Below are 22,873 nucleotides of genomic sequence, written 5' to 3'. Positions count from 1 at the left end.
ACTTGCAGGGCTACGGGGATAGAGCGCGGGAATGGGACTGACGCGATTGCTCCACAGAGAGCCGGCATGGACTCGATGGGCTGAATGGCCTCCTTCTGTGCCATTATGACTCTATGACTCTTGCCCTCTTGACTCCCCAAGGACCCCACTTTCCCAGAACTGACCCTTCTTGACCCCCACTGACCCATCTTGACCCCCCATTGACCCCTCTTGCCGGGCACTGGCCCCTCTTGACCCCCACTGACTCCTCTTGCCCCCCTGACCCCTCTTGCCCCCCCACTGACCCCTCTTGCCCTCCCCACTGACCCCGCTTGCCCCCCTGACCCCTCTTGCCCCCCAGACCCCTCTTGCCCCACCCCACTGACCCGTTGCCTCCCACTGATACCTCTTGCCCCCCCACTGACCCCTCTTGCCCCCCCACTGTCCCCTCTTGCCCCCCCACTGTCCCCTCTTCCCCCGCCCCCACTGACCCCTCTTGCCCCGCCCCCCACTGACCCCTCTTGCCCCTGACCCCTCTTGCCCCCCCACTGACCCCTCTTGCCCCCCCACTGACCCCTCTTGCCCCCCCAACTGTCCCCTCTTGACCCGCCCCCCCCCCACTGACCCCTCTTGCCCCGCCCCCCCACTGACCCCTTTTGCCCCGCAATGACGTATGCATTATGGCCAGCGCCCGCCCCGCAATTCGTTTCCAGGAAGTGACGTCAGGTGCAGGGTCCGGGTGTATCATTCCGATTGGCTGATCGCTCCTCGGCCAATCGGGAGGCGCCAACTGGCCGCTGGGAGACTGCGCCGGGCGTAACCGAACGTGATAGCTCAACGCTGCGGCGGCGTCATCTGAGTGACATCCGTACTGACCATACAGCGGTGTGTATTCGTGGGGCGGGACTGTGGCAGCGCTGTCGTGGACCAATAGATGCGCAGCGCTAGTTTGGTTGCGCAGCGCGGTGTGTTGCCGGTAGATACCGAGAGGCGGCCTGGACCGGCGCGGTGTGGAGAGGGAGTGGACGATGGGTAGAATGCAGTTGGCGAGTGGTGTGGCTGCGGCTTTCGTTTTACTTGTGGTACAAAGTGAGGCACTGAAGGAAGGGGAGTGTGAAGGTAGGAGCAGCGCCGGGGGGGGAGAGGAGGAGGAGGAGAAGAAGACAAGACCAGAGGGGCCATTGAGTGGAATGGGGGGGAAGTCAGTGTGGGGAGTGGGGCCACTGAGGGGAATGGGGGAGTCAGTGTGGGGAGTGGGGCCACTGAGGGGAATGGGGGAGTCAGTGTGGGGAGTGGGGCCACTGAGGGGACTGGGGGAGTCAGTGTGGGGAGTGGGGCCACTGAGGGGAATGGGGGAGTCAGTGTGGGGCCACTGAGGGGAATGGGGGAGTCAGTGTGGGGAGTGGGGCCACTGAGGGGAATGGGGGGTCAGTGTGGGGAGTGGGGCCACTGAGGGGAATGGGGGATTAGTGTGGTGAGTGGGGCCACTGAGGGGAATGGGGGAGTCAGTGTGGGGAGTGGGGCCACTGAGGGGAATGGGGGAGTCAGTGTGGGGAGTGGGGCCACTGAGGGGAATGGGGGAGTCAGTGTGGGGAGTGGGGCCACTGAGGGGAATGGGGGAGTCAGTGTGGGGAGTGGGGCCACTGAGGGGAATGGGGGAGTCAGTGTGGGGAGTGGGGCCACTGAGGGGAATGGGGGAGTCAGTGTGGGGAGTGGGGCCACTGAGGGGAATGGGGGAGTCAGTGTGGGGAGTGGGGCCACTGAGGGGAATGGGGGAGTCAGTGTGGGGAGTGGGGCCACTGAGGGGAATGGGGGAGTCAGTGTGGGGAGTGGGGCCACTGAGGGGAATGGGGGAGTCAGTGTGGGGAGTGGGGCCACTGAGGGGAATGGGGGAGTCAGTGTGGGGAGTGGGGCCACTGAGGGAATGGGGGAGTCAGTGTGGGGCGTGGGGCCACTGAGGGGAATGGGGGAGTCAGTGTGGGGTGTGGGGAGTGGGGCCACTGAGGGGAATGGGGGAGTCAGTGAGGGGAATGGGGGGAGTCAGTGTGTGGAGTGGGGCCACTGAGGGGAATGGGGGAGTCAGTGAGGGGAATGGGGGAGTCAGTGTGGGGAGTGGGGCCACTGAGGGGAATGGGGGAGTCAGTGTGGGGAGTGGGGCCACTGAGGGGAATGGGGGGTCAGTGTGGGGAGTGGGGCCACTGAGGGGAATGGGGGAGTCAGTGTGGGGAGTGGGGCCACTGAGGGGAATGGGGGAGTCAGTGTGGGGAGTGGGGCCACTGAGGGGAATGGGGGAGTCAGTGTGGGGAGTGGGGCCACTGAGGGGAATGGGGGAGTCAGTGTGGGGAGTGGGGCCACTGAGGGGAATGGGGGAGTCAGTGTGGGGAGTGGGGCCACTGAGGGGAATGGGGGAGTCAGTGTGGGGAGTGGGGCCACTGAGGGGAATGGGGGAGTCAGTGTGGGGAGTGGGGCCACTGAGGGGAATGGGGGAGTCAGTGTGGGGAGTGGGGCCACTGAGGGGAATGGGGGAGTCAGTGTGGGGCCACTGAGGGGAATGGGGGAGTCAGTGTGGGGCCACTGAGGGGAATGGGGGAGTCAGTGTGGGGAGTGGGGCCACTGAGGGGAATGGGGGAGTCAGTGTGGGGAGTGGGGCCACTGAGGGGAATGGGGGGTCAGTGTGGTGAGTGGGGCCACTGAGGGGAATGGGGGAGTCAGTGTGGGGAGTGGGGCCACTGAGGGGAATGGGGGAGTCAGTGTGGGGAGTGGGGCCACTGAGGGGAATGGGGGAGTCAGTGTGGGGCCACTGAGGGGAATGGGGGAGTCAGTGTGGGGCCACTGAGGGGAATGGGGGAGTCAGTGTGGGGAGTGGGGCCACTGAGGGGAATGGGGGAGTCAGTGTGGGGAGTGGGGCCACTGAGGGGAATGGGGGGTCAGTGTGGTGAGTGGGGCCACTGAGGGGAATGGGGGAGTCAGTGTGGGGAGTGGGGCCACTGAGGGGAATGGGAGAGTCAGTGTGGGGAGTGGGGCCACTGAGGGGAATGGGGGAGTCAGTGTGGGGAGTGGGGCCACTGAGGGGAATGGGGGGTCAGTGTGGGGAGTGGGGCCACTGAGGGGAATGGGGGAGTCAGTGTGGGGAGTGGGGCCACTGAGGGGAATGGGGGGTCAGTGTGGGGAGTGGGGCCACTGAGGGGAATGGGGGAGTCAGTGTGGGGAGTGGGGCCACTGAGGGGAATGGGGGGTCAGTGTGGGGAGTGGGGCCACTGAGCGGAATGGGAGAGTCAGTGTGGGGAGTGGGGCCACTGAGGGGAATGGGGAGTCAGTGTGTGGAGTGGGGCCACTGAGGGGAATGGGGGAGTCAGTGTGGGGAGTGGGGCCACAGGGGGAATGGGGGAGTCAGTGTGGTGAGTGGGGCCACTGAGGGGAATGGGGGAGTCAGTGTGGGGAGTGGGGCCACTGAGGGGAATGGGGGATTAGTGTGGGGAGTGGGGCCACTGAGGGGAATGGGGGAGTCAGTGTGGGGAGTGGGGCCACTGAGGGGAATGGGGGGTCAGTGTGGGGAGTGGGGCCACTGAGGGGAATGGGGGAGTCAGTGTGGGGAGTGGGGCCACTGAGGGGAATGGGGGAGTCAGTGTGGGGAGTGGGGCCACTGAGGGGAATGGGGGAGTCAGTGTGGGGAGTGGGGCCACTGAGGGGAATGGGGGAGTCAGTGTGGGGAGTGGGGCCACTGAGGGGAATGGGGGAGTCAGTGTGGGGAGTGGGGCCACTGAGGGGAATGGGGGAGTCAGTGTGGGGTGTGGGGAGTGGGGCCACTGAGGGGAATGGGGGAGTCAGTGTGGGGAGTGGGGCCACTGAGGGGAATGGGGAGTCAGTGTGGGGAGTGGGGCCACTGAGGGGAATGGGGGAGTCAGTGTGGGGAGTGGGGCCACTGAGGGGAATGGGGGAGTCAGTGTGGGGAGTGGGGCCACTGAGGGGAATGGGGGAGTCAGTGTGGGGAGTGGGGCCACTGAGGGGAATGGGGGAGTCAGTGTGGGGAGTGGGGCCACTGAGGGGAATGGGGGAGTCAGTGTGGGGAGTGGGGCCACTGAGGGGAATGGGGGAGTCAGTGTGGGGAGTGGGGCCACTGAGGGGAATGGGGGAGTCAGTGTGGGGAGTGGGGCCACTGAGGGGAATGGGGGAGTCAGTGTGGGGCCACTGAGGGGAATGGGGGAGTCAGTGTGGGGAGTGGGGCCACTGAGGGGAATGGGGGGTCAGTGTGGGGAGTGGGGCCACTGAGGGGAATGGGGGATTAGTGTGGTGAGTGGGGTCAGTGTGGGGAGTGGGGCCACTGAGGGGAATGGGGGAGTCAGTGTGGGGAGTGGGGCCACTGAGGGGAATGGGGGAGTCAGTGTGGGGAGTGGGGCCACTGAGGGGAATGGGGGAGTCAGTGTGGGGAGTGGGGCCACTGAGGGGAATGGGGGAGTCAGTGTGGGGAGTGGGGCCACTGAGGGGAATGGGGGAGTCAGTGTGGGGAGTGGGGCCACTGAGGGGAATGGGGGGTCAGTGTGGGGAGTGGGGCCACTGAGGGGAATGGGGGAGTCAGTGTGGGGAGTGGGGCCACTGAGGGGAATGGGGGAGTCAGTGTGGGGCCACTGAGGGGAATGGGGGAGTCAGTGTGGGGCCACTGAGGGGAATGGGGGAGTCAGTGTGGGGCCACTGAGGGGAATGGGGGAGTCAGTGTGGGGCCACTGAGGGGAATGGGGGAGTCAGTGTGGGGAGTGGGGCCACTGAGGGGAATGGGGGAGTCAGTGTGGGGAGTGGGGCCACTGAGGGGAATGGGGGAGTCAGTGTGGGGAGTGGGGCCACTGAGGGGAATGGGGGAGTCAGTGTGGGGAGTGGGGCCACTGAGGGGAATGGGGGAGTCAGTGTGGGGCCACTGAGGGGAATGGGGGAGTCAGTGTGGGGCCACTGAGGGGAATGGGGGAGTCAGTGTGGGGAGTGGGGCCACTGAGGGGAATGGGTGAGTCAGTGTGGGGAGTGGGGCCACTGAGGGGAATGGGGGGTCAGTGTGGGGAGTGGGGCCACTGAGGGGAATGGGGGAGTCAGTGTGGGGAGTGGGGCCACTGAGGGGAATGGGGGGTCAGTGTGGTGAGTGGGGCCACTGAGGGGAATGGGGGAGTCAGTGTGGGGAGTGGGGCCACTGAGGGGAATGGGAGAGTCAGTGTGGGGAGTGGGGCCACTGAGGGGAATGGGGGAGTCAGTGTGGGGAGTGGGGCCACTGAGGGGAATGGGGGAGTCAGTGTGGGGAGTGGGGCCACTGAGGGGAATGGGGGAGTCAGTGAGGGGAATGGGGGAGTCAGTGTGTGGAGTGGGGCCACTGAGGGGAATGGGGGGTCAGTGTGGGGAGTGGGGCCACTGAGGGGAATGGGAGAGTCAGTGTGGGGAGTGGGGCCACTGAGGGGAATGGGGAGTCAGTGTGTGGAGTGGGGCCACTGAGGGGAATGGGGGAGTCAGTGTGGGGAGTGGGGCCACTGAGGGGAATGGGGGAGTCAGTGTGGGGAGTGGGGCCACTGAGGGGAATGGGGGAGTCAGTGTGGGGAGTGGGGCCACTGAGGGGAATGGGGGGGTCAGTGTGGTGAGTGGGGCCACTGAGGGGAATGGGGGAGTCATTGTGGGGAGTGGGGCCACTGAGGGGAATGGGGGGGTCAGTGTGGGGAGTGGGGCCACTGAGGGGAATGGGGGGGTCAGTGTGGGGAGTGGGGCCACTGAGGGGAATGGCGGAGTCAGAGTGGGGCCACTGAGGGGAATGGGGGATTAGTGTGGGGAGTGGGGCCACTGAGGGGAATGGGGAGTCAGTGTGGGGAGTGGGGCCACTGAGGGGAATGGGGGAGTCAGTGTGGGGAGTGGGGCCACTGAGGGGAATGGGGGAGTCAGTGTGGGGAGTGGGGCCACTGAGGGGAATGGGGGAGTCAGTGTGGGGAGTGGGGCCACTGAGGGGAATGGGGGAGTCAGTGTGGGGAGTGGGGCCACTGAGGGGAATGGGGGGGTCAGTGTGGTGAGTGGGGCCACTGAGGGGAATGGGGGAGTCATTGTGGGGAGTGGGGCCACTGAGGGGAATGGGGGGGTCAGTGTGGGGAGTGGGGCCACTGAGGGGAATGGGGGGGTCAGTGTGGGGAGTGGGGCCACTGAGGGGAATGGCGGAGTCAGTGTGGGGAGTGGGGCCACTGAGGGGAATGGGGGATTAGTGTGGGGAGTGGGGCCACTGAGGGGAATGGGGAGTCAGTGTGGGGAGTGGGGCCACTGAGGGGAATGGGGGAGTCAGTGTGGGGAGTGGGGCCACTGAGGGGAATGGGGGAGTCAGTGTGGGGAGTGGGGCCACTGAGGGGAATGGGGGGTCAGTGTGGGGAGTGGGGCCACTGAGGGGAATGGGGGATTAGTGTGGGGAGTGGGGCCACTGAGGGGAATGGGGGAGTCAGTGTGGGGAGTGGGGCCACTGAGGGGAATGGGGGAGTCAGTGTGGGGAGTGGGGCCACTGAGGGGAATGGGGGAGTCAGTGTGGGGAGTGGGGCCACTGAGGGGAATGGGGGGGTCAGTGTGGGGAGTGGGGCCACTGAGGGGAATGGCGGAGTCAGTGTGGGGAGTGGGGCCACTGAGGGGAATGGGGGATTAGTGTGGGGAGTGGGGCCACTGAGGGGAATGGGGAGTCAGTGTGGGGAGTGGGGCCACTGAGGGGAATGGGGGAGTCAGTGTGGGGAGTGGGGCCACTGAGGGGAATGGGGGAGTCAGTGTGGGGAGTGGGGCCACTGAGGGGAATGGGGGGTCAGTGTGGGGAGTGGGGCCACTGAGGGGAATGGGGGATTAGTGTGGGGAGTGGGGCCACTGAGGGGAATGGGGGAGTCAGTGTGGGGAGTGGGGCCACTGAGGGGAATGGGGGAGTCAGTGTGGGGAGTGGGGCCACTGAGGGGAATGGGGGATTAGTGTGGGGAATAAGGGTAGTGAGTACTGAATGGGTGATTAGGAGGAGGTGGAGCAAAGATGCTGAAGAGGTAGGTTAAGAGAATGTTAGGGGGGCAGTAAGAGAGTTGGATGGGTGGAGATAGTTAAAGGGGATAGTTAAAATTCCCCCTTTAATGGAAAAACTCTACATTGTTGGGGTTTTTAAATTAAAAATGGAGTCATGAAATGTTGGGAATGGGTGGCCTTTATGGTACTTCTGAAGCTGCTGTTTTGTTTGTGGGTTGCTAATTGTGTTAAAGAACAGATGTTTTTCTTAATTGAGCAGATCCAACACTAGTTCTGTCTGCACTTGACTCCTGTTTTTTTCCTTGGATCCCCTGCTTAAGTTTGGGTTGTGTGAAACTGATGTCCATGCACCTACTGCCACAGTGCCATCAGGATATGGAATCTGCAGATGCTTATACCAGCGAATGCAGCTGACTGGGAGAGACTGGAAGTGAATTTCTACGGGAGATTCTCCTGCTCGTCCGCGACTCTCCCACCAAAGTTACAATCTGGAGACCCCACAGAAATTCACCTCCAGTCTCTCTTTCGGCTGCACCGGAACTCTCAACTGACTCCTCGCATCAGAGCAGTGAGATTAGATGACCTGATAATCTCTGGTGGTCTTCCTTCCCTCTGGTGCTTTCACAGGAGAAACTGTCTCTTTTTCTTGTCTGATTTTTAAAAGACAAAGCTAGAAAGTTCAAGGAATTTTCTCTCTTTAGCACTCTGTTACACTTGTAGCTGATTGACTCAAATATAATTTTCATAAAACAGCAACAATCACAGCAGAAGGATAAGGAACATCCCAACAAACAAGCAGCATCTTCAAACAAAAATATCAAAGGAAGCCAGTCATTTCCTGCTGGTTTCTTCAGCCCTGGGGATGGCGATTTTAAGTGCAACCGCCAATCTACAAACTTCCCTCGGTGTCTGATTAGCCTCTAATTCGGTGTGCAGTAATTCCACTTTATAACCTGAAAGGCCAGTTTGAACAGCGCACCTGGTAATACGCTGTGTGTTCCGTGGTATAACACTTCTGTCCGATGTAACCTCAAATTCACTGCGCAGCGCTACTAGAAATCCACTACTATTTCTAAAAATAAGAAGAATGTTATGGGGTTTAAGCGCAAAGGATCATTTATCATGGCAATGTGCGGAGGGTGTTCATTATTTTGCAACTAATGCATATCCCGTCTCTGGATTTATTTAGGGTTAGTTCACTCTTTGCTGTTCTTGAAATGAGTGCCATGAAACTGTAACTATGGCAACGTTTGTGCATTGATGGGTCAGTGGGAATAAAAGATCCCAGGAGTTGTGCGGTGCTCGCTTTAATTTACAGGGCGCCCCCCCCCCCCCCCCCTGCTTCAGCCTCCGTGCTGAAGTATAAATGAAGCACTGCAGCCTCACCAGGCCTCTATTCTCCAGGGATAGCCAGGTCACCAGCTAGAGATGTGAACTGTTACCATCAGCACTGGCAGCATTTTGTTTCTGGCCATAAGCTTTCTGTCAACATAGGGATGGTAGCCTAGTGGTTATGGTGTTGGACCAGCAACCCAGGCATTGAGTTCAAATCCCACTGTGGCAATTTGTGAAATTAAATTCAATAAGTCTGGTCATTTGTGGGCTGGCACCAGATAAAATTAAAGCTACTGGTTTGTTTACAAAAACCCAACTGGTTCACTAATCTTCTGGTAAGCGAACCTGCCACCCTTTCCCGGTCTGGCCTTCACATGACCCCAGTTCCACACTATGTGGCTCACTCTTCATGCCCTCTGCAGTGGCGTAGCAAGCCACTCGATTGGAAACAGTCGCTAGAAGTTCAAGGAGAAGGCCCAGGGATTGGCAATGGATACCAGCATCGCTGTCATCCACAGCATCAATATATATGAAAAAGTCACTGAAGGCCAACGACGAGAAAATTGAACTGATAATTGCAGCTTTCGGACACGTTTGTCTCTGTAGCCGATGCTTGGGAACCCACGTGGCAGGATAGGGTCCAGGGCACCAGGAACCCAGCCGGCAGGATAGGATCCAGGGCACCAGGAACCCAGCCGGCAGGATAGGGTCCAGGGCACCAGGAACCCAGCCGGCAGGATAGGGTCCAGGGCACCAGGAACCCAGCCGGCAGGATAGGGTCCAGGGCACCAGGAACCCAGCCGGCAGGATAGGGTCCAGGAACCCAGCCGGCAGGATAGGGTCCAGGGCACCAGGAACCCAGCCGGCAGGATAGGGTCCAGGGCACCAGGAACCCAGCCGGCAGGATAGGGTCCAGGGCACCAGGAACCCAGCCGGCAGGATAGGGTCCAGGATCCCAGCCAGCAGTGTCGGCAGGATAGGGTCCAGGGCACCCGGATCCTAGCCGGCAGGATAGGGTCCAGGGCACCAGGAACCCAGCCGGCAGGATAGGGTCCAGGGCACCAGGAACCCAGTCGGCAGGATAGGGTCCAGGATCCCAGCCAGCAGTGTCGGCAGGATAGGGTCCAGGGCACCAGGATCCCAGCCGGCAGTGTCGGCAGGATAGGGTCCAGGGCACCACGATCCCAGCCGGCAGTGTCGGCAGGATAGGGTCCAGGGCACCACGATCCCAGCCGGCAGTGTCGGCAGGATAGGGTCCAGGGCACCACGATCCCAGCCGGCAGTGTCGGCAGGATAGGGTCCAGGGCACCAGGATCCCAGCCGGCAGTGTCGGCAGGATAGGGTCCAGGGCACCAGGAGCCCAGCCGGCAGTGTCGGCAGGATAGGGTCCAGGAGCCCAGCCGGCAGGTTAGGGTCCAGGGCACCAGGAGCCCAGCCGGCAGGTTAGGGTCCAGGGCACCAGGAGCCCAGCCGGCAGGTTAGGGTCCAGGGCACCAGGAGCCCAGCCGGCAGGTTAGGGTCCAGGGCACCAGGAGCCCAGCCGGCAGGTTAGGGTCCAGGGCACCAGGAGCCCAGCCGGCAGGTTAGGGTCCAGGGCACCAGGAGCCCAGCCGGCAGGTTAGGGTCCAGGGCACCAGGAGCCCAGCCGGCAGGTTAGGGTCCAGGGCACCAGGAGCCCAGCCGGCAGGTTAGGGTCCAGGGCACCAGGAGCCCAGCCGGCAGGTTAGGGTCCAGGGCACCAGGAGCCCAGCCGGCAGGTTAGGGTCCAGGGCACCAGGAGCCCAGCCGGCAGGTTAGGGTCCAGGGCACCAGGAGCCCAGCCGGCAGGTTAGGGTCCAGGGCACCAGGAGCCCAGCCGGCAGGTTAGGGTCCAGGGCACCAGGAGCCCAGCCGGCAGGTTAGGGTCCAGGGCACCAGGAGCCCAGCCGGCAGGTTAGGGTCCAGGGCACCAGGAGCCCAGCCGGCAGGTTAGGGTCCAGGGCACCAGGAGCCCAGCCGGCAGGTTAGGGTCCAGGGCACCAGGAGCCCAGCCGGCAGGTTAGGGTCCAGGGCACCAGGAGCCCAGCCGGCAGGTTAGGGTCCAGGGCACCAGGAGCCCAGCCGGCAGGTTAGGGTCCAGGGCACCAGGAGCCCAGCCGGCAGGTTAGGGTCCAGGGCACCAGGAGCCCAGCCGGCAGGTTAGGGTCCAGGGCACCAGGAGCCCAGCCGGCAGGATAGGGTCCAGGAGCCCAGCTGGCAGTGTCAGCAGGATAGGATCCAGGGCACCAGGAGCCCAGTCGGCAGGATAGGGTCCAGGGCACCAGGAGCCCACGTATAATGAGGACACTGATCCTGCGATGTATTCATGTTGCAGCTAGGCAAACATGGCAGCCAAATTTCACTTCACAAGGTCCCACAAACAACAAATGAGATGAATGACCAGTCAGTCTTACTGGTGTTGATTTGAGGGATAAAGGTTGGCTTGGACTCCAGGAGAACTCCCTGCTACTCTGAAGATTGCCGTTGGATCTTTCCCATCAACTGCAGGCAGTTCAGTGTCTCATCTGGGAGTGCAGCACAACCTTCTAGCTCTGAGTACAACCACTGAGCCAAGCTGGCACTCAAAGGAGTGCTGAAGCTCAAGGTCTTGCCTCCAGTACCCTAGGATCTTCAAACTGATGGACATTTCCAGGCCCGACAAGATTTTTTCCTTCTAGGATCTATCCTTGGCCTCCTATTTCTCATCTATATGCTGCCCCTTGGCGATATCATCCGAAAACACGGCATCAGTTTCCACATGTACGCTGACGACACCCAGCTCTACCTCACTACCTCGTCTCTCGACCCCTCCCCGGTCTCTAAATTGACACACTGCTTGTCCGACAGCCAGTACCGGATGAGCAGAAATTTTCTCCAATTAAATATTGGGAAGACCGAAGCCATTGTTTTCGGTCCCCGCCACAATCTCCGTTCCCTAGTCACTGACTCCATCCCTCTCCCTAACATCTGTCTGAGGCTGAACCACACTGTTCGCAACCTTGGTGTCATATTTGACCCTGAAATGAGCTTCTGACCACAAGTCCACAGCATAACTAAGACCACCTATTTCCACCTCTGTAACATCGACCATCTCCTCCTCTTTCCCCCCCCCCCCCCCCCCCCCAGCTCATCTGCTGCTGAAACCCTCATCATGCCTTTGTTACCTCTGGACTTGACTGTTCCCACGCACTCCTGGCTGGCCTCCCACATTCCACCCTACGTAAACTTGAGGTCATCCAAAACTCAGCTGCCCGTGTCCTAACTCGCACCAAGTCCCGCTCACCCATCACCCCTGTGCTCGCTGACCTACATTGGCTCCTGGTTAAGCAACGCCTTGATTTCAAAATTCTCACCCTTGTTTTTAAACCCCTCCATGGCCTCACCCCACCCTATCTCTCTATAATCTCCTTCAGCCCCACAACTCCCCGAGATATTTGCGCTCCTCTAATTCTGCCCTCTTGAGCATCCCTGATTATAATCGCTCCACCATTGGTGGCCGTGCCTTCTGTTGCCTAGGCCCTAAGCTCTGGAACTCCCTCCCTAAACCTCTCCGCCTCTCTAACTCTTTCCTCTTTTAAGAAGCTCCTTAATTTTTTATGTGGCTCGGTGTCAATTTTGTCTTATACTCTTGTGAAGCGCCTTGGGACATCTTACTACGTTAAAGATGCTATATAAATACAAGTTGTTCAGCTTGAGGTGAACTCTGCTGTACTGCATATTCAGAGGGACACTGCTGTGTTTTGCTGTAGTTATTGTGAAAAATGCATATGTTTAAATTGCTAGGAGGAGCATGAGGTCAGTGACTCCCCACTCACTTGGGCGGTGAGTGCCCCTTCGTTGCCGGAACTGCTCCGTGGGAAATGAATGATGCCGCAGCTCGGGCTGGTCTGTCGCTGAGGAAACCGCGCTGCCAGCTGGTGAGAGTACCCGGCTGGCACTGTTTGCCAGAGTGCATGGTGCCAGATTGCTGTTCAGGCTGGTCTGAAATCACTGCCCTTGACGCTCCCTGTAGGGGGACAGGAAGCACCTTCCCTGGTCTGTATGGCTCGGTTATGCAGTGCATTGAAGAATCGTGATGGGGTGGGGGGGGGGGAACCGTTCATTTTAAAATTGCCTGCTGTCATGCTCCAGCTCTTGGCCAGGCAGAGGAGTTCTCCCGGTGTCCTGGCCAATACTTCTTGCTTAACCAACACCACTAAAGCAGATTATCTGGTAATTTATCTGATTTACTGTTTGTGGGACCTTGCTGTGTGCAAATTGGGTAAACACCTGGTATTGGTGTCACCATTTCTGTAGGGAAGTCACTTGGCATGAACTCGCCGAGGTACTTTGCACTCCCCATAATTTATCATCGTCTCTAATAATTTATAGAGCAGAGATGTCTAAGAGGAGATTTGATGGAGGTGTTTAAAATCATGAAGGGTTTAGGTAGAGTAAATAAAGAGTAACAGTTTCCAACGGCTGAAGAGTCGATAACGAGAGGCCACAGATTTAAGGTGATTGGCAAAAGAACCAGGAGACTGAGGAAAAACTTATTTTTACGCAACGAGTGGTTAGGTTTTGGAAGGCACTGCCTAATAGGGTGGTGGATACAGATTCAGTAGTAACCTTCAAAAGGAATTGGATAAATACTTGGAACAGAAAAAGTTGCTGGGATATGGGGAAAGAGCGCGGGAGTGGGTCTAACTGGCTTGCTCGTTGAAAAAGCCAGCGCAGACTCAATGGGCCGAATGGCCCCTCTGTGCTGTACGATTGTATGATTCAAATAGGTAGTTTTCCCAAAGCATAGGAAGGGCTGTGCACGTGTTTTTATTAAGCATACTTGCTACCCGTTGTGCAGCACGTGTTGCAGTGTGCGCACTATTGTGGCACCTGCTAATTTGATGATATCAGTGTGCAGTAGCGTTGGCTGGCACCTACCTGGCCAGGAGCTGGAGCGTGACAGTGGACAATTTTATAATGAGGGGGTTTCCTCCTCCACTCTCCCCTTCAATGCACTGCATAACTGAGCCGTACAAACCAGGGAAGATCCCAGGTTTCATCTTTGGGTTAGCTGACCCAAGCTTAAGAGCAGATCGATTGACCGCCAGACTAGGCAGGTAAACACAGCTTGGGTTCACACTCCTGGTCGCTATCCAGTAACCCTGCTGGAAAGTAGGCATTGGACAAGGACAGGGTTGAACTCTGCTGCGATGCATTCTACGGGCTAAGGACATCTTGAATGTATCAAGCTATAATGGTTGATAAATGAATGATTCTTGGGAAGTATTACTTCATTAGGAGTAATTTGAGTTGCAGCCTTGACTCAGTGGTAGCACTGTCACCTGAGTCACAAGGTCATGGGTTCAAGCCCCACTCCAAAGACTTGAACACATAACCTGGGCTGACACTCCAGTGCGGTGCCTTTCAGATGAGATGTTAAACCAAGACCCCGGTCTTCCTTTGGGTGGATGTAAAAGATCCCACAGCAATATTTGAAGAAAAGCAGGGGAGTTCTCCCGGTGTCTTGGTCAATACTTATTGCTTAACCAACACCACTAAAACAGATAATCTGGTCATTTATCTTATTTGCTGTTTGTGGGACCTAGCTTTGCGCAAATTGGCTGCCACTTTTCCTATATTACAACAGTTACTTCAATTCAAATTGAGTGTAAAGCGCTTTGGGATTTTCCGAGGTTGTGAAAGGCGCGATAGAAATGCAAGTCCTTCCTTTACCATGCACAGGATGATCACAGAATATTGAAACCTGCTTTATTTGGGAGGCACTAAGTGGAGGACTGGTAGTGACTGAACTTGACGCTTATATCTTAGCCTGTGGAACTGAAGGGGTTAAATCTCTGCAGTTATTATCTATTTGGGATAAGGAGCATTAAGCAAAGATTCTCGAGAATGGCCTCTTTTTGTATTGTCTCAGGTTTTTGTTTGGCTAATGGCTTCCAGCTCTAGAATGTTTGGGAAGGGACTCTCTCTTGGGATGACCCCCCCTCCAATTGGCACTTTAAAAATTGTGCATTTGAGTTGAGTGGATTGTGTAGTAATCCTGTGCTGTCACTAGGCTCTGGCCAGGGCTGGAACCACCAGGTGCTTTACTGTAAAACAGACACAGATAAGGGAGCAGGAAGTTAGGGAAGATGATTAATGGCAGGTTCAAAGGTTTTTGAAGGTGAGGAGAGGTGCAGTAGGAGAATTCCAGTGTAGACGTGATGGTGAAACAGGGCGGGTGTGTGGTTGATCAGAGTTAGAAAAGCGGGGGTCTTTCAAAGAGCCGAATGGCCTCTTTCTGTGCACTATGATTCTGTGTGTGCTAGGCTTAGGGGCCAGAGAAGATTTCATGGGATTTAAAGATGAGAGGCTTAAATGCAATGCATTTTGGGGAGGTTAGGAAGCCCATGGAATTTAATGAGGAGAGGGATGATGGGTGTGTGGGATAGGATATATGATCCAATGTTGAGAGTTTTAGTAAGGTAATGCCGACTGTTGGAAAGTTTGATATGATTGGAAGTGGGACCTACTGGTGGTGGGGGGAGGCTATTAGACAGGATGTTGGAAATGGAGGTGAGAGTTCTTCACAACAGGCCAGTTGTGTGATTTGTAGCCAAGCTCGGGGTCACTGGGCACAAGGTTGGGCATCTGCAAGTTCATTCCGAGCAGGTAACCGGGGATGGAATTGGCACCCAGGGCACGAGATTTCAGGCAGGCTGGAATACAAAAGGGAGGAAGTGATGCTTCAGTTGTATAGAGCTTTGGTCAGACCCCACCTGGAGAACTGTTTGGTTCTGGGAACTGCACCTCAGGAAGGATGTATTGGAGAGTCACCAAATGATACTGGGGTTTAGAGGGTCAAATTATGAAGACCGGTTGCATAAACTTAACTTGTATTCACTTGAGTTTAGAAGATTGAGGGTTTATCTGATTTTGAGGTGTTTAAAATGATCAAAGGACTTGGGTAGATACAGATAAATTGTTTCCTCTGATGGGGAATCAAGAACAAGGGGGTATAATCTTGAAATTAGAGCTAGGCCATTAAAGTGTGAAATTTGTTTTCTCTCCGAGTAGTAGAAATCTGGAGCGCTCGCCTGCGAAAGGCTGGGGGTCAATTGGAGCTTCATGGCCTACTCCTGTTGGTTTTGAGCATTGATGACGGTTTTGTTTTTCTTTCTTGCAGTGTGTTTGTCATTCCTGGAGCAGTTTTACAACTCACTAACTGAGCAAGATGTAAACTTCACTCCTGACGTTATAGAGGAACAACTAATCCAGACATGCAATGAGGTCAAGGGCAAGGAGAATAGATTTGTAAGTAGTTGATAACTGGCATTTACGATGTCACCCCTTGCATGTACGATGCAATTTGATGTGCTGAGCGGGTGATTGTGCTGTCTGACTTATCAAACATACCCATGAAGGATGATGTAGCATTACCTTTCTGTTTAAGTCCAGGGCCATTTCCACAGCTCCACAAAAGCTGCTTCATCATTGAAGCCTTTCTTCTCTCTCTTTCCCCCCCACCGTGCACACATGCACGGAGAACACTCAGTATTAAAGCTCTTCTTTTCACCCCCACTCCAGTCCACTGCAGACAAGAGGACTAGTCAGGAGTGTCGGTGTTAACAGGACTCCATACTGTAGCTGAAGGTTTGGACACACAGCCTTGCCAGTTTTAGTGCCAGGAGCAGTTTAATGTCTCGCATAAACCCTGACTGATGGGAAACGTTTAATTTAAATCTAACTCTGAATGACCCACCCATGTTATTTTAGCAGTGACGACAGAATTGTGTTTGGCCTAAGACCTTTTGACTTTGCATTTTGGATCCATGAATCGTATCGGACTTGATTAAATCCAACATTATTTCCAACTATTCTGGATAGCGCTGTGGGTTTATTTAGGAGCAGCTGTATTTCTGTGTTGAACCATCAGTCAGTGGCTTGTGTGGTGAAAGAGTGTCCACACCCCAGACAACCCCACAATGGGGAAGTGTGGCGGCCAGTGATCGCAGCAGCAGGGCAATCTGGAAACGGAAGGAGAGAACTGGGGAAGTACTAAAACACTTTTGTTTTCAGTGCTATTACATCGGAGCAACAAGTGATGCAGCCACCAGAATAATTAAAGAAGTCTCCAGACCCTTGAGCAATCACGTGCCGGTCAGCAAAATCTGTGAGAAACTGAAGAAGACAGACGGTCAGATCTGTGACCTGAAATACGGTAAGGGTCGGGGCCAGCGCGCAGATGGGAGGGAGGGGTCAGCATGCAAAGCTAACACTTGGATGGTTAAATTATGAAGACGGGCTGCATAAACTTGGCTTGAGTTCCATCGTTTAGAAGATTGAGGGGTGATTTGATTGAAGTGGTTACAATTATTGAAGGTTTTTATAGGGTGGATAGAGAAACTATTTCCTCTAGTGGGGGAATCTGGAGCGAGGGGCATAATCTTAAAATAGTAGGTAGGCCATTTAAGGGTAATGTCAGAAAGCACTTCTTCATACAAAAAGTTGTGGGAATCTGGACTTTATCCCCAAAAGGCTGTGAATTCTGGGACAATAAAAACTTTCAAGACTGAGATTGGTAGATTTTAGTTCGGTATGGTTATTCAGGGATATGGAGTTGAGGTACAGATCAGATTCCTTTTGCTAATTGTAGTCACCCGTGCTGGCTATATCTTTGCTACATGAAGCAAAGTTAACACTTTAATTTAGAGCTTCCCATAGATCGCTACCATCTATTCAATCTTTTCCTTAAAATATTAATTTAAAAACTTTTTCCACCATGGAACACATTTCCTGGGTGACGTGTGTCTAAATGTGTTTTGGGCTTCTGACTGATGCCTGTTGGAGGTGGTTCTGCAATAGGTGTTGGCTCAGGGTGCCGTGAGTCTGTCCTGTGTATGTTGCCGGGTGGGCTTTGGGGCACCGCTGCCAACAACTGCGCACCCGCCAGTTGCTGCCCAGTCAGACTCGTGCCTGAGTTCCTGCGGCTTAGGAAGGTCCACACAGACCAAATGTGCACAGGAGCATCTCGGCCCTGCTTGCAGTGTGTTCGGGGCAGTGAATTATTGAACACTGCTTCTAATTTGGGGTTTGCTCGCTGTTCGCAATGGTTGCTGTTCAGTCAAGATTTGCTTCAATACTTCAGTTCAATGCTGAACTCTTGCTCCCTTTTATACAGTAGCCAAATCTGATCCGGTGAGTAAGCCACTATTTCCTCTGTAATGATGTGTAACTAGGGCTCAGTATATGGAAATTAGTGTAGATTAGCGGGCTGCTTCAGTAATCAAAGGTACATGTAGTTGAATTGCTGCTAGGGTCAAACTGACTCTTGAGGTGCAGTATTTTAAAGATGAAGGGGAATTCATTAATCAGTTAAGTTTCTTTTAATGAGGAACCCAAGCATAGAGCTCCGGCCCATAGTGCAGAACACCACCAGGGTTGGAAACTGGAGGAGAGAAGTTGGGGTAAATCAAGGAATGGTAGGTGACACCAAGCTTGGGTTTTAAAAGCCCATAGATTGTAGAAGGAAGGGAGGCTTGAGTTATCCTGGGAAAGAATGTTTGAGTAGTAGTTGATGCAATGAATCTTGATCTCAATATAGAAGTCTCATGGACAAGGAACCCTTCTGCTGATTACCACCTGCTGCTCTCCCTCAGTTGATGAATCAATACTCCTCCATGTTGAACACCACTTGAAAGAAGCACTGAGAGTAGAAAGGGCACAGAATGTACTCTGAGTGGGGGACTTCAATGTCCATCACCAAGAGTGGCTCGGTAGCATCACTACTGACCAAGCTGGCTGAGCCCTGAAAGACATAGCTGCCAGACTGGACCTGTGGCAGGTAGTGAGAGAACCAACACGAGGGGACAACTTACTTGACCTCATCCTCACCAATCTACCTGTCTCAGATGCATCTGTCTCTGACAGTATTGGTAGCAGTGATCACTGCACAGTCCTTGTCGAGGAAAAAGTCCCATCTTCACACTGAGGACACCCTCCATCATGTTCTGTGGCACTACCACCGTGCTGATGGGATAGATTCGAAACAGATCTAGCAGCTCAACTGGTCATCCATGAGGCACCGTGGACCATCAGCTGCAGCAGAATTATATTCCACAAAAATCTGTAACCTCATGGCCCGGCATATTCCTCACTCTACCATTGCCACCAAGCCAGGGACCAACCCTGGTTCAATGAGGAGTGTAGAAGAACATGGTAGGAGCAGCACCAGGCATACCTAAAAATTAGATGCCAATCTGGTGAAGCTATAACACAGGACTACATGCATGGTAAACAGCGGAAGCAGCATGCTGTAGACAGTGCTAAACGATCCCACAACCAACGGATCAGATCAAAGCTCTACAGTCCTGCCACATCCAATCGTGAATGGTGGTGGACAATTAAACAACTAATGAGAGGAGGAGGTTCCATGGACATCCCCATCCTCAAAGATGGCTGAGCCCAGCATGTGAGTGCAAGAGTCAAGGTGAAGCATTTGCAATCTTCAGCCAGAGGTGGCAAGTAAATGATCCACTTCGGCCTCCTCCTGAGGTCCCCACCACCACAGAAGCCAGGCTTCAGCCAACTCGATTCAGTCCCACTTCACGTGATATCAAGAAACGGGCTGAGCGCACTAGATACAGCAAAGGCTATGGGCCCGACAACATCACAGCTGTAGTGCTTGAAGACTTGTGCTCTAGAACTAGCCGTGCTTCTAGCCAAGCTGTTCCAGTACAGCTTCAACAATGGCATCTACCTGACAAAGTGAAAAATTGCCCAGGTATGTCTTGTTCACAAATACAATCCGGCCAATTACCGCCCCTTACTCTCAATCATCAGCAAAGTGATGGAAGGTCTTGTCGACAGTGCTGTCAAGTGGCACCTGCTCACCGGTCCTCAGTTTGGGTTCCGCCAGGACCACTCCGCTCTCGGTATCGTTAGAGGCTTGGTCCAAACATAGACAAAAGAGCTGAATTCCAGAGGAGAAGCGAGAGTGACTGCCCTTGACATCAAGGCAGCATTTGACAGAGTGTGGCATCAAGGAGCCCTAGTAAAATTGAAGTCAATGGGAATCAGGGAAAACTCTCCACTGGCTAGAGTCATACCTAGCACAAAGGAAGATGGTTGTGGTTGTTGGAGGCCAATCATCTCCGCCCCAGGCCATTGCTGCAGGAGTTCCTCAGGGCAGTGTCCTAGGCCCAACCATCTTCTGCAGCTTCATCAATGACCTTTCCTCCATCATAAGGTCAGAAATGGGGTTGTTTGCTGATGATTGCACAGTGTGCAATGCCATTTGCAACTCCTCAGTTAATAAAGCAGTCCATGTCTGCATGCATCAAGACCTAGACAACATTCAGGCTTTGACTGATAAGTGGCAAGTAACATTTATGCTAGGCAATGACCATCTCCAACAAGAGAAAGTCTAACCACCGCCCCTTGACATTCAATGGCATTACCATGCCCCATCAACTTCCTGGGGGTCACCATGGACCAGCCATGTAAATACTGTGGCTACAAGAGCAGGTCAGAGGCTGGGTATTCTACAGTGAGTGACTCACTTCCTGACTCCCCAAAGCCTTTGCACCATTTACAAGACACAGGTCAGGCGTGTGATGGAATACTTTCCACTTGCCTGGATGAGTGCAGTGCCATCAACACTTGAAGCTTGACACCATCCAGGACAAAGCAGCCCGCTTGATTGGCACCCCATCTGCCACCATAAACATTCACTCCCTCCACCACTGGCGTACCGTGGCTGCAGTGTATACCATCTACAAGATGCACTGCAGAAACTCCCCAAGGCTTCTTCGGCAGCACCTCCCAAACCCACGACCTCTTCCACCTAGAAGGACAAGGGCAGCAGGCGCATGGGTTCAAGAAGGTGGCTCACCACCCCCTTCTCAAGGGCAATTAGGGATGGGCAATAAATGCTGGCCTTGCCAGTCACGCCCACATCCCGTGAATTAATTTTAAAAAAGAACAGGAGGAGCAAATGGGATGGGAATTTTAATTTATTGGTTTTCCTTTGCACTCCACATACCTGTGTATTAACAGATTAATAGCTGTCCTTGTATTTTATTCCAAATCTACTTTGTGTGCACACTTGACCCAATCAGACACCCATACTTGTTCACTGCTGCATCAAATCATTGTGGAACATCTCAACCCCTGACCTCTCCTTAAAAGATCAAACCGGTGCAACAACTGCTATGTGCTGGATGTTGGGGATACGAGAAGAGTTATCAAGCCCAACAGATACAATCAGTTACTCAATGGCCTCAAGCTCCAGTGATCTCAGTTTCAGTTGTACACAGGGCCATTGCACTCTCACACCATCCACCTGGAAATCCCTGACCAGTCATCAGTACATGCTGAAATATTACTACAAATCAACAGAATTAGTGAGATTCACTTTAATGAGAATTATTTAAACAGGCACAGATAGTGGGCAATAACTGCATTGGCTGGCATCTGTAATGCTTGTACTTTTGAGTATGGGAGTAAAGAGCTGTCTGTGATCTAAATGACGTTTTAAAATCTAAAATCCACTCTCCAATGCAAGGCTCGAAAGTACTGTCAGTGATATTAGTGATCAACTTTTAACAGCCTTATTGCACTCCTTGACCTGCTGTTTGAACAAAGATAATCTTTTAAGACCGAATTGCAGTCATTCTAGCACCTTCCGCAACCTCGATGTCCAAAGCACTTCACCGCCAATGTGCAGTCACTGATGTCATTTGGGGAAATGTGTCAGCTAATTTGTGCACAGCAAGGTCCCACAAACACTATGAATGCCCAGATAATCTTTTAGTGATATTGGTTGGGGGCTAAATGTTGGCCAGGACATTGGGAGAACTCTCCTATAATGGGATAACAATGGCATTTGAACAGAAGAAAGAGGAACATCTCTTAATAAGCAGGCAACTGCTGAACTTGTTTAACAGTAATTTTAAGGCTACCAGCTTTTATTTGAGTTGACTTTTTCCTCCACCTCTTCTGGGTGAAGAGAGAGCAAAGTAACCCAGCTCCTCCCTGCTTTAAGCATGCCCCTCTCCTCATAAGCACCCAGGGACAGAAGCTTCAAGTTTTAGGTGTCAGCCTTGGCTCACTGGTAGCACTCACGCCTCTGAGTCAGAACACTGCGTTCCAGGCCGACTCCAAAGATTTGAGCGCATAATTCAGGCTGACACTTCTGCGCATTACAGATGTTGTCTTTTGAATGAGATGTTAAACCAAGGCCCTGTCTGAACTCTTGGGTGGATGTAAAAGATGCCAGGGCATTATTTCAGAGAAGTGCAATTCTCCTGGTGTCCTGACCAATATTTATCCCTCAACCAATCCCTAACAGATTATCTGGTCATTTATCTCATTGCTGTTTGCAGGAACTGCTTGTGTGAAAATTGTCTGCTGAATTTCCTACATTACAGCAGTGACTGCACTTCAAAAGTTGGCTTTGGGGTGTTCTGAGGTTGTGAAAGTCACTATATAAATGCAATTTTTTTAACCAACCGCAGCTGCACTGGCAGTCCGCTGCAGCCCAATGAGCTGCTGCATCTTGCTGAAGGTGGAGGGTGGTTTGGTTGAATTAGTGGGGTTTAGTGCTGTCTGCACCAAGGAGTAGTGTGCATGTATATAATGACATTGCAAACTCCTGGTTTTAGCAGAGTGGGGTTCGGGTGCCTCCACAGAAAGGTCTAGTGTACACAGAAGACTGTTTGTCCACTTGGATGGAGAATTGTGCTGGTGAGAGGGCGGTATTGGGGAAGGGGATTGAGAATGGTGCCACTGACCACGTGTCTGATCTTTCTCTCCGCTGTGCCGAATGGCAGACAAGCAGGTGGACCTGAGCACGGTTGATCTGAAGAAGCTGCGAGTCAAAGAGCTGAAGAAGATCCTGGACCAGTGGGGCGAGTCGTGTAAAGGCTGTGCGGAGAAATCAGACTTCATCCGGAAAATCACTGACCTGATGCCCAAGTACGCCCCCCTCGCTGCCAAATCGCGGAGCGAGCTCTAGTGACGCCTGAGTGTGCCCTGCCACCACCTCGTTATTGTACATTTGCATTGGTTTTTCACTTGCCTTTTTTGTATTTATTAATAGAAAGGGGACTTTAACGTCTTGAGATTTGCTATAAAATAAACTGATTATTGGGAAGTGCTGCTTGTGGTGTTTTGGGGGATAAGAGGTTGGAGGGCATAGAAGCACTTGTAAAAGTTGAGCAAAAATTTATGCTGGCTGGTTTTCTGAACAACGCTGTGGAAGGCGGTCATTTGTTTCAGCTGTTAACCCCGTTCTACAGCGTGCTTTACCTTTTAGGCCATTGGTTCAACTCTAGTCCCGATTGGCTGGATTAGTCTCCACTCTTGCAGTAAGGGTCCCATGTGAAATAAATTTGTGATAGTCTGAACCTAGTTCCTAGTGGGCATGAGCTGTGAGCACAAAACTTTCGGTAGTTAGGTATTAATTGGCACTCCTGTTTAGAGAGGCCCTGTGCCAATTCAGCCCAGGAACTTCTGATCCTTGCTCTGAGTTAGCCGATCTATGGTTTAAAAGAGGGATTGGTAA

General features: G+C 54.1%; 1 protein-coding gene across 2 annotated transcripts; it reads left to right on the top strand.

Moving 5' to 3' along the window:
• The first annotated feature begins 939 nt into the window (after positions 1-939).
• manf (mesencephalic astrocyte-derived neurotrophic factor) lies at positions 940-22,462 on the top strand. 2 transcript variants are annotated; one of them, XM_086001265.1, is made up of 4 exons: positions 940-1,068; positions 15,494-15,621; positions 16,387-16,528; positions 22,140-22,462. In XM_086001265.1, the coding sequence occupies exons 1-4, from the start codon at positions 1,008-1,010 to the stop codon at positions 22,322-22,324; spliced, it is 516 nt and encodes a 171-aa protein (XP_085857391.1). In that variant the 5' UTR covers positions 940-1,007; the 3' UTR covers positions 22,325-22,462. The 2 variants fall into 2 exon arrangements, with proteins under 2 accessions (XP_085857391.1, XP_085857390.1); XM_086001264.1 differs by having other exon boundaries at positions 942-1,098.
• Positions 22,463-22,873: the final 411 nt, after the last annotated feature.

The sequence above is a fragment of the Somniosus microcephalus genome, chromosome 11 (genome assembly GCF_052327205.1).
Source record: "Somniosus microcephalus isolate GS21.2 chromosome 11, FLI_Smic_1.0, whole genome shotgun sequence".
In the NCBI taxonomy this organism is placed as follows: Eukaryota; Metazoa; Chordata; class Chondrichthyes; order Squaliformes; family Somniosidae; genus Somniosus; species Somniosus microcephalus.
This window is presented reverse-complemented; position numbering and strand designations above follow the sequence as displayed.